This window comes from Gadus chalcogrammus, chromosome 4 (genome assembly GCF_026213295.1).
Source record: "Gadus chalcogrammus isolate NIFS_2021 chromosome 4, NIFS_Gcha_1.0, whole genome shotgun sequence".
NCBI lineage: Eukaryota > Metazoa > Chordata > Actinopteri > Gadiformes > Gadidae > Gadus > Gadus chalcogrammus.
The window spans coordinates 7910415-7923625 of NC_079415.1; the positions used below are offsets into that span (position 1 = coordinate 7910415).

At 46.7% G+C, this 13211-nt stretch overlaps 2 protein-coding genes across 3 annotated transcripts in view; one reads left to right on the forward strand and one right to left on the reverse strand.

Moving 5' to 3' along the window:
• Nucleotides 1-10239, forward strand: part of mtrex (Mtr4 exosome RNA helicase) — a 24494-nt gene extending 14255 nt beyond the window's left edge. The window contains exons 19-27 of the mRNA XM_056589575.1: nt 1102-1227; nt 2450-2560; nt 2702-2890; nt 4536-4699; nt 5345-5450; nt 8107-8163; nt 8561-8723; nt 9133-9237; nt 9673-10239. Of these exons, the coding sequence (XP_056445550.1) occupies nt 1102-1227; nt 2450-2560; nt 2702-2890; nt 4536-4699; nt 5345-5450; nt 8107-8163; nt 8561-8723; nt 9133-9237; nt 9673-9725 (1074 nt within the window). The 3' untranslated portion in view covers nt 9726-10239. The remainder of the gene's footprint in view (nt 1-1101; nt 1228-2449; nt 2561-2701; nt 2891-4535; nt 4700-5344; nt 5451-8106; nt 8164-8560; nt 8724-9132; nt 9238-9672) is intronic.
• The window catches only part of plpp1a (phospholipid phosphatase 1a), a 14179-nt gene continuing 10515 nt past the window's right edge, over nt 9548-13211 (reverse strand). Inside the window, exons 5-6 of one of the 2 annotated variants that reach the window (XM_056589579.1) lie at nt 12242-12418; nt 9548-11482 (exon numbers count right to left, since the gene is read on the reverse strand). In XM_056589579.1, coding sequence (XP_056445554.1) covers nt 11366-11482; nt 12242-12418 — 294 coding nt within the window. In that variant the 3' untranslated portion in view covers nt 9548-11365. The remainder of the gene's footprint in view (nt 11483-12241; nt 12419-13211) is intronic. The other variant, XM_056589578.1, reaches the window with a different exon arrangement.

The following is a 13211-nucleotide window of genomic DNA, read 5'->3' on the forward strand; positions in this document are numbered from 1 at the left end:
CCGACCTGGCCCGCCGATATTTCCCACCACTATCCTTGAGCCGGGTCGGGCCGGGCCTTTGATCGAGCGTTTGTGATTTTTTTTGTTTTTGTTATTATTGCTTTATTGGCCTAATCTGAGGAGAAATCTATGGCATAAACAGAAATATTATAGGCCTTTATTACACGGGTCTTCTCAATGCCGTGGAACGCTCCGTTCACTTGCATGGGTAGTAGTCCGGTTACTTGTCAACCCCAGCGTCTTCGGTTGCTAAGCGACGTCAACGTCTCTGGCGGACTATTTCACTGCTGATCAACACTACGAATGCTGGTAACGAATAAATTGTAAAAAGACACACCATGCGAAGTAATTTTCCAAATAAGATTTGAAAAGCTTTGGAAGTTAATCTCATCTCTCATCTCATCTCTCATTTTGTCATTTAATTGGCTTTGACCGCCATCAGTTCTCGGCAATTCCTCATTCGCCCTCTCACGTCTGACAGGTTCGAAATGATTCTGCTGTGGGCCATCCTACATGTTATTTGTGGTTCTTGCCACCTCTTAGACGCCATAGTTCTAGTACTAGGCTGAGGCTACCTTCCACCACGTCTCCCCAACGTGACGTCATCGCCGAATGGCGTCAGAAAACACCCGTTACTGCCCAAAACGACAAAAACTGGACTTTAACACTATTTTGAGACATTTTATAAGTGATGCACATATTTTGAGTGCTTATGTACCCATTCATCGAAACTTCTGGTAAACCTGCACGTAGGCCTTTAACCACACGGAGATAACCATGGCAACCGGTCAAACAAATGTTCTCATTCTGCGCGCCCATGCGCCGTGTTGATAAACAAATAAGCCCCCCCAATTGAACGGTGTTAAACCGAGTGGTCGAGTTCATGAACTATCGTTCAATGAACGCGTTCAGGCACAACACTGGGCTTGGGGCTCTTGCATTGGAAAAAGGAAGCAAACTCAACCATGGGGAAATGAACTAATACAGTCTGATGTGAGCTAATATAGTCAACCGCGTAGCACGGGATGCTTTTGTGTCCGGTCCCACGGTAGCGTCGTTGTTCTGTTCCGTGACGCTGACGTTGTCCTTCTCTCCATGCAGACGGTGGCGGACGCCGACCCCCTGATCGTGGTGGAGGTCCTGCTCCACTGCAGTAAGGACAGTGTGAAGGACGCCGCCACGGAGGCTGCCACGCCCGCCGGCCCCGGGGAGACCGGGGAGATGCAGGTGGGCTCCCCTTGGAACACGCAGGCCACATGATGGACGAGACTGTATCGGGACTGTCATGGGGAGTCCATGGACATACAGCCAGCAGGTTCTGGGTTCAAAGCCATACAGTCGATGGACATACAGCCTGCAGGTTCTGGGTTCAAAACCATACAGTCAATGGATACACAGCCAGCAGGTTCTGGGTTCAAAACCATACAGTCGATGGACATACAGCCAGCAGGTTCTGGGTTCAAACCAGTACAGTGAATAGATATACAGACGAGGATGGTTCTGGGTTCAAACCCTTAAAGTGAATGGATATACAGCCAGAAGGTTCTGGGTTCAAAACCCCAACAGTCCATCCGTGGTGTTCTTTAGCAAGACGCCCCCGATCCTTCGTGCTATGTTCCCAACCGCCCTTTCGTATCGATGTCAGCAAATCCCTTCTATGGCTATGTCCCTTCCTACCCCCCCCCCCTCTATACCTACACCACCTCTCTATCTACGTCACCACCTCTCTATCTACGTCACCACCGTCCCCGCCCTTCACAGCACTGGAACTAGATCCATCATCAAAAGCTGAGCTCCACAAGCTGCCCTCGTCTATTCTCAACAATGTTTTCCCTCTGATCAACGCCTACTAAACCACTCCACTTTAGTGTTGGAGCCCGACACAGTATTTACAAAGTGTTCAAGTGCTGATGGTCAAGTACCATTGATACAGGTCAAGCTATCCTCTGGCTGGAGTTTGCAGGTCTCTCTCTTCGCCTCCTGCTTGACCACTCAGTGGGAGACTGAGACCTGAACAGGTTTATATTACACCCCACAGATGAGCTTGTGTTACGCTGGTCAGCCATCATGCCACAAAAGCCCCCCCCCCCCCCCCCCCCCCCCCCCGCCCTGATTTGAGGTGTTACCCAAAGCGCCGTTATGGATCCTCTATTATTCACTGTTTACATGCTCAGATTGGATTGTAGTCACAAGCGTCTGCTGTTGCACCGCCAACATTTAATATGAATGCGCTTTCCAAGCCCACCACCTGTCTGGGCTTGCTGCCCTGTCTCCTAAGGTCAAACCTGTTCCTCATTTCCCTCCTGGAATCAATCCCCACCATTCCTCAGCCTTACATTTTTAAGCATCCTTGTGCACGAGTCCTGATCCCTTCTTTCCTCTTGACCGAGCTGTAGTCCCTTTCGGCTAAAAGCTAAAAACTGCCGTGTTTTTAATGTGATTGTTCCAGGTGGTGCCAGTGATGCTGCATCTCCTTACCTCCATCAGCTCAGTGCGTCTCTACATCCCCAAAGACCTGAGGCCCTATGACAACCGACAGCTCATGCTCAAGTCCATACAGGTACCAGCAGAGAAGCCTTTACCGCACAAGACGGTTATAAAGAAAAAAAAGGGTGCATGGGCTTGGCTGATCTCTAAAGTGCTGTATCGATTTAGTAATTATTTTGTCTTTTGTGTCTTCCCCCTCCCTCCCCTTGCTCAGGAAGTGAAGAAGCGTTTCCCGGATGGCGTTCCCGTGCTGGACCCCGTGGACGACATGGGCATCAAAGACCCGGGTCTGAAGAAGGTCATCCAGAAGGTGGAGGCCTTCGAGCACCGCATGTACTCCCACCCGCTGCACAGCGACCCCAACCTGGAGTCGGCCTACTCGCTGTGTGAGAGGAAAGCCTTGGTGAGCCACCCGTCCTATGATAATAATATTAATAATAATTACACTTAATTTGAAGGTGCCCCAAGAACTACATCATTAAAACGGAACAATGAGATGTCGAAAAAAATGATAACAATAGTAAGAGACATAGCAATATGCATCAGATGAAATAGGCAGTTTTAAACAGATGTGTTTTGAGTTGTGATTTGAAATGGCGGAATGAATCGATGTTTCTGAGTTTAGGCGATAAGGAACTCTAGAGAAGGGGAGCAGAGAGGCCTAATGCTCTGCGTCCCGTGGTGGTGAGACGGGCGGAGGAGACAGACGGGTGTATGGAGGGAGTGGGAACATGGAGGAGGTCGGACAGATGGGGGGGGGGGGGGGCGAGGGTGTGTTGCAGGTCTATGTCTATGTTGCAGGTCACCGATCTAGCGGTGTACGTAGTAGGCCCCTCGGACACCTTGGTCGGCGTTATCATTTACTGCGGTTCACGCGGGTGTTTTCATGGCAATGTGTTGGCCCCGCACTTGCAGGTTGAGGGTGCTGTGTCCAGGTGCGCCATGTGGAAAGAATAAACGTGGCAGGTGGACTTCAGCAACTCCATATCGGAGGTCACAGATATGAACAATTATAAAGGGGAACCTTTTAACCTAAGTGTGAATATAAAGATCATAATCTCAAACTATTGTCAACACAGTAATCTCCAACGGCTAACTGTAGCTGTATAACTTATTAACTAAATGTTCCATCATATATCTAGTATATAGAATTGGATATTAGCAAGGACAACCGAGTGCTGTAGTGATTAGAGGTGAAGGTTTAAACAGATAATGGGCTTAGTGCGGGTCCGATCGGTGTTTGCTTGTTTTGACTAAAGGCAGTTGAAGGATCAGGGCAGTGACCTAGATGGGAATGATCTATTCAAGAGGGCTTTGTTGGTGTGGACGAAAAACCATTGCCAAAGCAAGTGAAGGGAACAGTTAATCGATTAATTGTAAATCCATTAAATCCATAATCCTTCAAATGGATCATGCCTTGTAAGAAAAAGGTAATCCTCTTTTATATAGCCTAAAGTTTTGCCATTTATTTTAGAAAAATGTCTTTTGCTTTTTGTTATCTCTTTCACATCCCAACGGCAATCAACAAATCAAATGTTCTGAAATATAGAAGAGCGGGTGTCTGTGGCTGTCCCAGGCCTGTAATAAGCCCCTTGTAATAAGCCCCTTGCCCCTTGCCAGTCACATGTTTCGGGGTCAGGGCTTAGGAACGAGGCCTGAAGGGAGGGCTAGGTTTTCTTTCATTTGGATGCTTAATAAATCGGGCTTACTCTCACTCATTTTCTTTTGTTGCCTTCCTTCCCTTTTGATAAAGCAAATTGTGTTGCATTCTCCATTGTCACACTTCCCGATTACATTCACCTTGTCTCATTAAGCAGCCGCTTTGACCACAGGCGCTTTACAAGTGAGGTTGAGAACAGTGAGCAGCCTTTGATCAATAGTGGAAAGAAGCTAGAGTGCTGCGCAACCTAGTGAAAGGACACTTTGTAGAGCGTGCAGGCTAGCCTTTTATTTTTTTTTAATGAATGGCCATGCCTACAGTGTCGGTGCACACATCATGACGGCTGCCTTCTAAACCTCTCCCTCCTCGTCATGTTGAACGCCGTCAGATCGCGGCGGACGTGCGCACGGCCAAGCAGGAGCTGAAGAAGGCGCGCACCGTGCTGCAGATGGACAAGCTCAAGTGCCGCAAGCGCGTGCTGCGGCGGCTGGGCTTCGCGGGGCCCTCGGATGTCATCGAGATGAAGGGGCGCGTGGCCTGTGAGATCAGCAGGTAGGAGGTGGCCCGGCGCCGGACGTTATTCAGACGGGACGGCGGGAGGGGTCGGTGGCTGCGGGGTAAGAGACGCTCGTTCAACGCCCGTGTTGAACAGGCGTCTGCTGGATGACGGCATCGCAAAGGAAGACTCCTGATTGTTTAGTTGGTTTTAGCTTTGACAGGTGATGCATTCAAAGTGATGCACTATTCAGTTTATAGTTTAAGAACTAGACAATAACTTCCATAAACTAGACATAACTTCTTCTATAAACTAGACGATACTTCCATAAACTAGACAATAACTTCCATAAATTAGACAATAACTTCCCTAAAAGTATATGACGTCCTCATCAGTCTATTGGGGCACAGAAGTGCCCAAAGTGTTACAGTTGAGGGCTGTTAAGGGCTGTGTTTGTATTTATATGGGCTTTAAACCCGAGTTGAACCAGCCACCTTTAAAGAAACGAGTGACCCGGGCACTGCGATTGGTTGATGGACTTTTTGTGTGTGTGTGTGTGTGTGTGTGTGTGTGTGTGTGTGTGTGTGTGTGTGTGTGTGTGTGTGTGTGTGTGTGTGTGTGTGTGTGTGTGTGTGTGTGTGTGTGTGTGTGTGTGTGTGTGTGTGTGTGTGTGTGTGTGTGTGTGTGTGTGTGTGTTCCAGTGCTGACGAGCTGCTCCTCACAGAGATGATCTTCAACGGCCTGTTCAACGACCTGACGGCTGAGCAGGCCACCTCTCTGCTGTCCTGCTTCGTCTTCCAAGAGAACGTAGGAACACGTCGCACTCCTTCTCCCACACACATTGATGGACGTAGATATAGAGTGGATGGATCATCCATCCATGGATGGATCATCCATCCATGGATGGATGGATGGATGGATATAAAACCCTCTTTTCCCATTTTCACACAGCTCTAAATTGCTTCTTTTTTTTTTGTCCAGCTAAACAAAACCAGAATCTTTGTCTGGCATAATGAAGGATTTTTGGCTCCATTTCTGTCCATCTGTCTCTCGTACGGATGAGATCACTAGCTCATGTCATCCAAATATGACTTTCTCTTCCCAAAATTATACACCCGCTCTCTGTTGTTTCTGCTGTCTCATATTTCATAAGCAGAGGTGTGGGTGTGGGTGTGGGTGTGTGTGTGTTGTGTTGGCCCTGAAAATACATCAACAACTGCTCTGCTGTTTAGCAGGCTTTGCCACATTTTGAGTGAGCACCAAAAATGCATTAACTTGAGAATGTTGTTGTCTGGAAACAAGCAGTTAAAAAAACCCTGCCTCACTCCACCAAGATCCCACCCATCTCCCACGGAACTTGTTCACAGCTTGCACATTACAGCATGTTGGGCCCGTTTCAACCACAGCCAACATCCACTATACTAAGAAAGTGTTAGCATTAGGGCTGTCACGGTTGAGGAATTTTCACCGCGGTGAAGACAGGGGGCGCAATATCGCGGTATGCGATATTATTGCAATTTATTTTATTTTTTTTAAAAAGGTTATTAAAAAAAAGACGAGGCAATTTTATAACACTTCTTATTTATTGAATGCAGATCAAAGGGCGGTAACGGCACAGATGCAAGTTGTTTCTCCTGATTGAACTTAAAAACTAAATTCAGGATAAGGCTGAACGTTTAAATGCATAAAATAAAATAAATAATAAATAAATAAAATAATTGCCCGTTTTTTTATTTTTTAATTAAGTAGCCTATACAAAATAAGAGAAACCAGGCACTACAATTTCACATTCACACACACACACACACACACAAACACACACACACACACACACACACACACACACACAGGGCGATGATTTATAACTCGGTCGTGTCCTTGTTACGAGCAAGGAAAACCAGCATGTTAACCTTATGCGGTTTGAGAGAGGATCTGAGAGGGGTGACAACATTTCCAGCGACACTGAAAACCCTCTCGGATGGTGTGCTTGTTGCGCAAATACGCATGTACTTGCGTGCCACTTTGGAGAGCAAGGGAAATCTCTCCTGGTTGTTTCACCACCATGCCAGGGGGTTGTCATTAGAGTCGGTGGGTTCCTCCGGCAGGTAGCGAGTGAGCTCCAGGTCGGCTCTGGCTCTCTTCGGGACGGTTGCAGACGTGCTTGTCCGTGACTTCAGCAGGTCTCCGAGCGTTCTTTTTTTGGTGGGTGGTGGCACCGCTGTCTGCGCCAAGGACTCTGGCTGGTCAGCAGCTGACGCACTGCTGGCACCGCTCTCTCTGTCTTCCGTGTCCAACATTTCATTGTTTAGCGCGCACTTTGTCTCCTCCTCCGCATACTCATCAAAATTGTTGCCCCGATATCTTGGGTCCAGCAAGCAGGACTTTGCCAAAGTTGCTTGTAGAGCAGCTGGTCTGTACTTCTCCTCGAGAACAGTGCACATCTTCCGCTTGATGTCTGAGGCGGTAACCTTCCGCGAGCCGGGCATATCAAACTGTTTATTGCCCTGCCTTGGGGTGATTATTCAGTTTATTCTACTTCGCGCCAGCCAACATAAAACAATTCATATACTTTAATAATTAGCCTTTTTCTTATTCGTATTGCATGCTTATTAAATGTATGCTCTGTTTAATTCCATCTCCCTCGAAAAGTAGTTCCCTTTAGAACTACGGTGAATAACGTTAGCTCAACTGTAGGTAACGCGTTTCTATAGCAACCACACAAGGCTGGATCTGATCTCACTAGTTTAACAACGTAGTTGTTACATTCGTATCAAGTCAGCTTTAATGACGATCGATCAAACATGCACTCCTTGGTTTATTTTTACAACGGACCTCATGTGTGAAATGTATGTGATAGAAAACGATACAAGCGGCGTATTGATCTACTGTGCTCAGTCAGCAGCAAGTAGAACCGACAAGTCAGCGGGCAATATGCCGGATTAATGCACCCCTCCCAGCCAATCAGAATCGAGCATTCTTAAATGAAGTATAGTAATGAACGTTAATGAATGGGTATCATGGCAACGCACGTTTCATTCTAGAATTCAGTTTCATGAACGCGCAACCCGCACCAGGTCATATGCGGTGATCGCGATGGCCCATTATCTACCGCGGTGTGCTCTAAATATCGCGATATTTCATTTTTGCGATTATTGCGACAGCCCTAGTTAGCATCACTGATGAAATACTGAAATATTTACCGCTCATTTATGGGAATCATCAAAGTAGTAACTGGTGCATATTGTAATGCTGTGTCCTGTTCTGGCCAGGCCGGAGGACAATGTGGGTAGCTAGACAGACGGCTAGGCTATTGAATCCACAGAGGATTTTTAACAGATATATCAAAAATGCTTCTAAAATATATTGCCCTTAAAAGGTAAGCCTATCAGACTTGTCTCATGGAAAGCGATTATATGATTCCAACAAAGTTGTCAATGTTTTTATTTTCCTCTCACCATTTCAGGCTAGTGAGATGCCAAAACTGACTGAACAGCTGGCTGGGCCACTGAGACAGATGCAGGTAAGACTGGAATACCAACACACTTGGGACTCTACTGAATAGCACTTGATTAATAATTAAAGAATCAAACCAAGTGTTTTAATATCAAATGTGGCGCATAACATGGTGATTCTGTGCAGGGACATTTTTTTGGATACGGTCAAATGATTGATTGTCCGTACTGAACGTCCATCAGAAATGATTGTCTGTACTGAACGTTGATCAGTGCAGATTGGCTGTACTCTGTGTTGGTCTGTACTGTGCGTTGGTCAGTGTGTACTGCGTATTGGTCTGGACTGTGTATTGGTCATTACTGATTGTCTGTACTGCACATTGGTCTGTACTGAACGTTGGTCAGGACTGATTGTCTGTACTGTGCGTTGGTCTGTACTGACTGTGTGTGCTGTGCGTCGGTCAGGAGTGTGCGAAGCGCATCGCCAAGGTGTCTGCGGACGCCAAGCTGGAGGTGGACGAGGACACGTACCTGAACCAGTTCAAGCCCCACCTGATGGACGTGGTGTACACCTGGGCCAATGGCGCCTCCTTCGCCCAGATCTGCAAGATGACCGACGTCTTCGAGGGTTCGTCCTCCTACGCCCTTTGTGTTGTGCCACTGGCTGCCGTATAACGGACTGTGAAGCTAAAATAAATGTATATTTCAATGTGGGTGTAAGGCCCTGCAAGGCCTATTACGAGGGTATTTTGACACCATTCCTTTCTATTGTATCTAGACAGCCCTCCAGTGATGGTTATAGTAATGCATGAAGGGGTTACGTATGAAATAACTTAAAGGAGTTGTGCATGATGCTGTATGGTGGACTAATGCATGAATGCCAAGCAATATTTTCCTCAACTTGATATCCATGAGGAGTAATCATGTAATGAAGGAGTACTGTATGAAAAAAACAAAAACGAATTGAGTAATATATGAAGGAGTAGGGTATGAAGTAGTAATGCCTGACCGCCCCCCCCCCCCCCCCCCCCCTCCAGGCAGCATCATCCGCTGCATGCGCCGCCTGGAGGAGGTGCTGAGACAGATGTGCTCCGCTGCCAAGGCCATCGGCAACACGGAGCTGGAGAACAAGTTCGCCGAGGGTACGATGCGCTGACGTGTGTGTGTGTGTGTGTGTGTGTGTGTGTGTGTGTGTGTGTGTGTGTGTGTGTGTGTGTGTGTGTGTGTGTGTGTGTGTGTGTGTGTGTGTGTGTGTGTGTGTGTGTGTGTGTGTGTGTGTGGAATGGTTCACAGTTCAGGCGTTTTAACAGATGCTCCTCTCCAGCGAGGGGTCCTCTATGGGGAGACTGAGGACGTTGGACTCGTACGACCCCAATATTCAATTGTACTAAATGAAAAACATGTTTTTTTCCCGTTTTTTTTGTTGTAATGATGTTTCGCTGTAGTTCCTCTTTCCATGGGATTCATTTGATGCATTTGAGTGTTTTTGAGGAAGGGCTCTGCACATCAGACATTGTGTTATTACGCTCCACAACGCGGTAAAACCTCCCCCCTTGGACTCTCTTGTGTGTTTGCAGGAATAACAAAGATCAAGCGTGACATCGTGTTCGCCGCCAGTCTCTACCTGTGATCACCTGACGTCTCCCACACACGGAGGAGTTGACCCAAAACCACAGCATCTGTTTTGTATTGTCTCGTGTTTTTTTTTTTTTTTTTTTAAACCTTTCCAAAGTGTAAGACAAGGCTAAACATCAGTGACCGTTTGGATACGACGGAGGATCATCTCACTGAGCTGAGCTCCTGCTCTTAGTCTGACAGCATAGAGATCTGGAAGGTTTGTTAATGGGAACACGGACCACTTCCCCTCAGAAACGCAGCCCTGCGGTGGAAGACATTGCATCGATTCCCATTTTTATTTCATGAGATGTACCTAGTTCCCCTAGGCCCTGTTTCTTACCCGAGCAGTCTTATCCAGAAACGTCTGTTTTTCTGTTCCATTTTATTTTTCATGTTAATAAGCAAAATGTCTGGGTTGTTTTTCTGTTCAACATGCAGAACATCAATATTTGTACATATTTGTAACGCCTCTTCAATAAAAACAAAATAATCAGTTGACATACAAAAGTGGATGTATTTTCGTTTTCTTTTGCTCTGCACATACAAGTTACAATACGGCGTCTCTATGTAGTACTGAGTGCCAGGGTTCTGCACTAGCAGCAGTAGCAGCATTCCAGCTAAGGCAACACGGAACACAAAAACCAAACATCTTCCTCCTTTGTCCAAAGGGGGGAATATTTCTACGGTCATTTCGGATTCTGTTTGGGGGGGGGGGGGGGGGGGGTTACAGTTCCAGATGAGGTGGGCCAGAGGGGGTCCACTGTTCCTACTTTCGTCAGTGTTTGTCTCCAGCACACAAGTGATTTGAATCTTTGTTTTCTTGCATACTAAATCTACACAAATGCAATATACTTATTCGTATTTTATGCATCCTCACCTTCGTTCTAGAGCAGGTTTGTTCTAAAGGTACTACACAGATTCACTGTTTCACTATACTAGACTAGTCTTTTCTAATTCGGTGTAAACATTGGAACAGCGCCGAATGGAAACCCTGTTTTAAGGCAGAACAAATACACAAAATACACCGCTATCATTTTTCCGTGATCTGTCCTAACAATGCTTCAATTGTTGATATTAAGATGAGTGGTCAACAGCGATCTGCCTCAGCGAGGAAACTGGGGAGTGTGATGCTGAATGGTTTCTGTACTTCCTTTAAATATAAATCGGTGTCGCACAACATCTGGTTTGAAGGTGTGGGGGGGAGAAAGCATGAAGTAGTGTTACATTCAATGACATGCCCTCTCCCCCCGCCCCCTCTCCCAAGCAGTGGTCAAACCCTTTAGTGGACACATGCAGGACCTCCCCGGATTGGCCTCTAAATGCAATAATGGCTCCCAACTGAAAAAACGAAAGCCAATGAAGCAACTTAAAAAAAAAACGATAAAACTGATCTTAAGGGGGCCACGATTTTGCGTAGGATAATACAATTCCTCTTCCTCTTGACAACGACCACGTCCCATCTTGTCCATGATTAAGGTGATATGGCTTTTGAGACATATGAACGGCGCGACGGTGCACAATTGCAGCAATACTCTTTTGCGTATGTCCCTGCCGGGGTATGGGTTGGATACTGGATGACAAGAAGGCGCGTCAGGTAGAAGCACTAGTGAGCGGATATGCAAAGTGTTCCCGTCCCCTCGTTTGCATGTAGGTTTAGTTGGGGCTTTCAAAGTTCCCGTTGGTGGGGGACTCCACGAAGCTCGCGTGGGAAATCTCCTCTGGTTTTACCGCCTCCTCCTTCTTCTTGAAAAGATCGGACACGAAAAACACCTGGAGAGAGAGAGAGAGAACTGTTTGTTTGTGCGAGATCACTGCTTATTGCTTGCGGTCCTGTTTTGATCCATTGGTGGATCATGGCATTCAAACGTTTGCTGTTCGGGCAATGTTTGAATGAAGTTGCCCAACGCCAATGATTACAATTTATTAAACAAACAAGTTAATGCTTTCAGATACTGTTGAGATCCATGTTGTCAATGAGCACATATCGGTCAGGCACCTCGCTTGAGGACGCATCCAGGTTATATGGAAGAGAAAAGCACGGACTGTTCTCAGGGACCACAGCCACCATAGCCAGAAACTGCTCTCTCTGCTACCGTCGGGCAGACGGTATCGGAGCATCAAGGCTCAAGAACAGCTTTTTTTCCGAGCACCACAAGAACCCCCCCCCCCACACACACACACACACACACACACACACACACACACACACACACACACACACACACACACACACACACACATATATATTTTGTTATTAATTTTATTCTTATATTATACTATTTTTATTGGTTCAAATTGGAATTAGTTAAAAACAACATTGCCAGCTATGACTGCTTGCCTCTTATGTTGTGCATTCGACAAATAAAAGAACCTGAACTTGAGGTTAGGCTGCAGAGAGCAGGTTTGAAACCAGGCCCTTTGGGCTGGGAGTCAAAACGGCCATAACGCTAGTCCATAGGGTTCACCGACACACCCCCCCCCCCCATCCCACCCCGGCTCGCTCCTACTCTGAAGGGTCTTTCCACTCACCACGAGGAGGGCCATGAGGGCTCCTTGCAGCAGGCCCACCAGCACATCGCTCCAGTGGTGCTTGTAGTCGGACACCCGGGACAGCCCCGTGTAGACGGACGCCGCGATCAGGAAGAACTGCAGGGTGGGCCGCAGGAGGCGTGCCCAGCTGGCTGTGAGCCTAGCCTGGAGGTAGAGCTACACGGGAGAGGGGAAGAGAGGCGTTAGTGTGACAGGCGTGCTATTATGTCGTTAGCCTCGTAGCATAATTGCCAAAATTATATTGTGAGGTTCATCTTGGATTTAGAGTCCAATAGATGACTTAGGCAGATTGTGATTATGGTATTTAAAAAAGCCCCCTGATTGGCTTAGGACAGGGATCACCAACCTTGTTGAACCTGAGTGCAACGAAGGGCACCCAGTTCTATACACTCTTCTGAAATAACAAATTTGCTCAGTTTGCCTTTAGTTATATATTACTATTAATGATACCCATCTATGTGAAGACATGTTAATTAATTAAGTCATGTTAATTTTTTCACAATAATTATCAACGATGACTTAAAAAAGGTGGGAAAGAGTTGTTCAAGAATGAGCAGTGCTATTTTTAGAACAGGCCTGCGGGCGCCTCATGTGGTCCTTGCGGGCGCCATGGTGCACGCGGGCACTGTGTTGGTGACCCCTGGCTTAGGATATAGCCAATGAGGCAGAGTGAATCAGCAGCGTTGGGGGAGTAGATTTAGGTTAGATATCATAACTTTGCCCAAATATGGCAAATATTCTATGAGGATAACGATATAGAACAAATGGCACAATCAACGTCCCTGGTAAGAAGGTGAGAGCAGTTGGCTAATGCTACTATGCTACACTGTGTGTTGCAGCATGCTAATGCTGACATTCTGTACGAGCTGCCTCCTTGTGACTCACTGGTAGGTTATTTATCCCAGGATATCCAAATGACTGACTCAGGAGAACTGTAGGGTTTGACTCT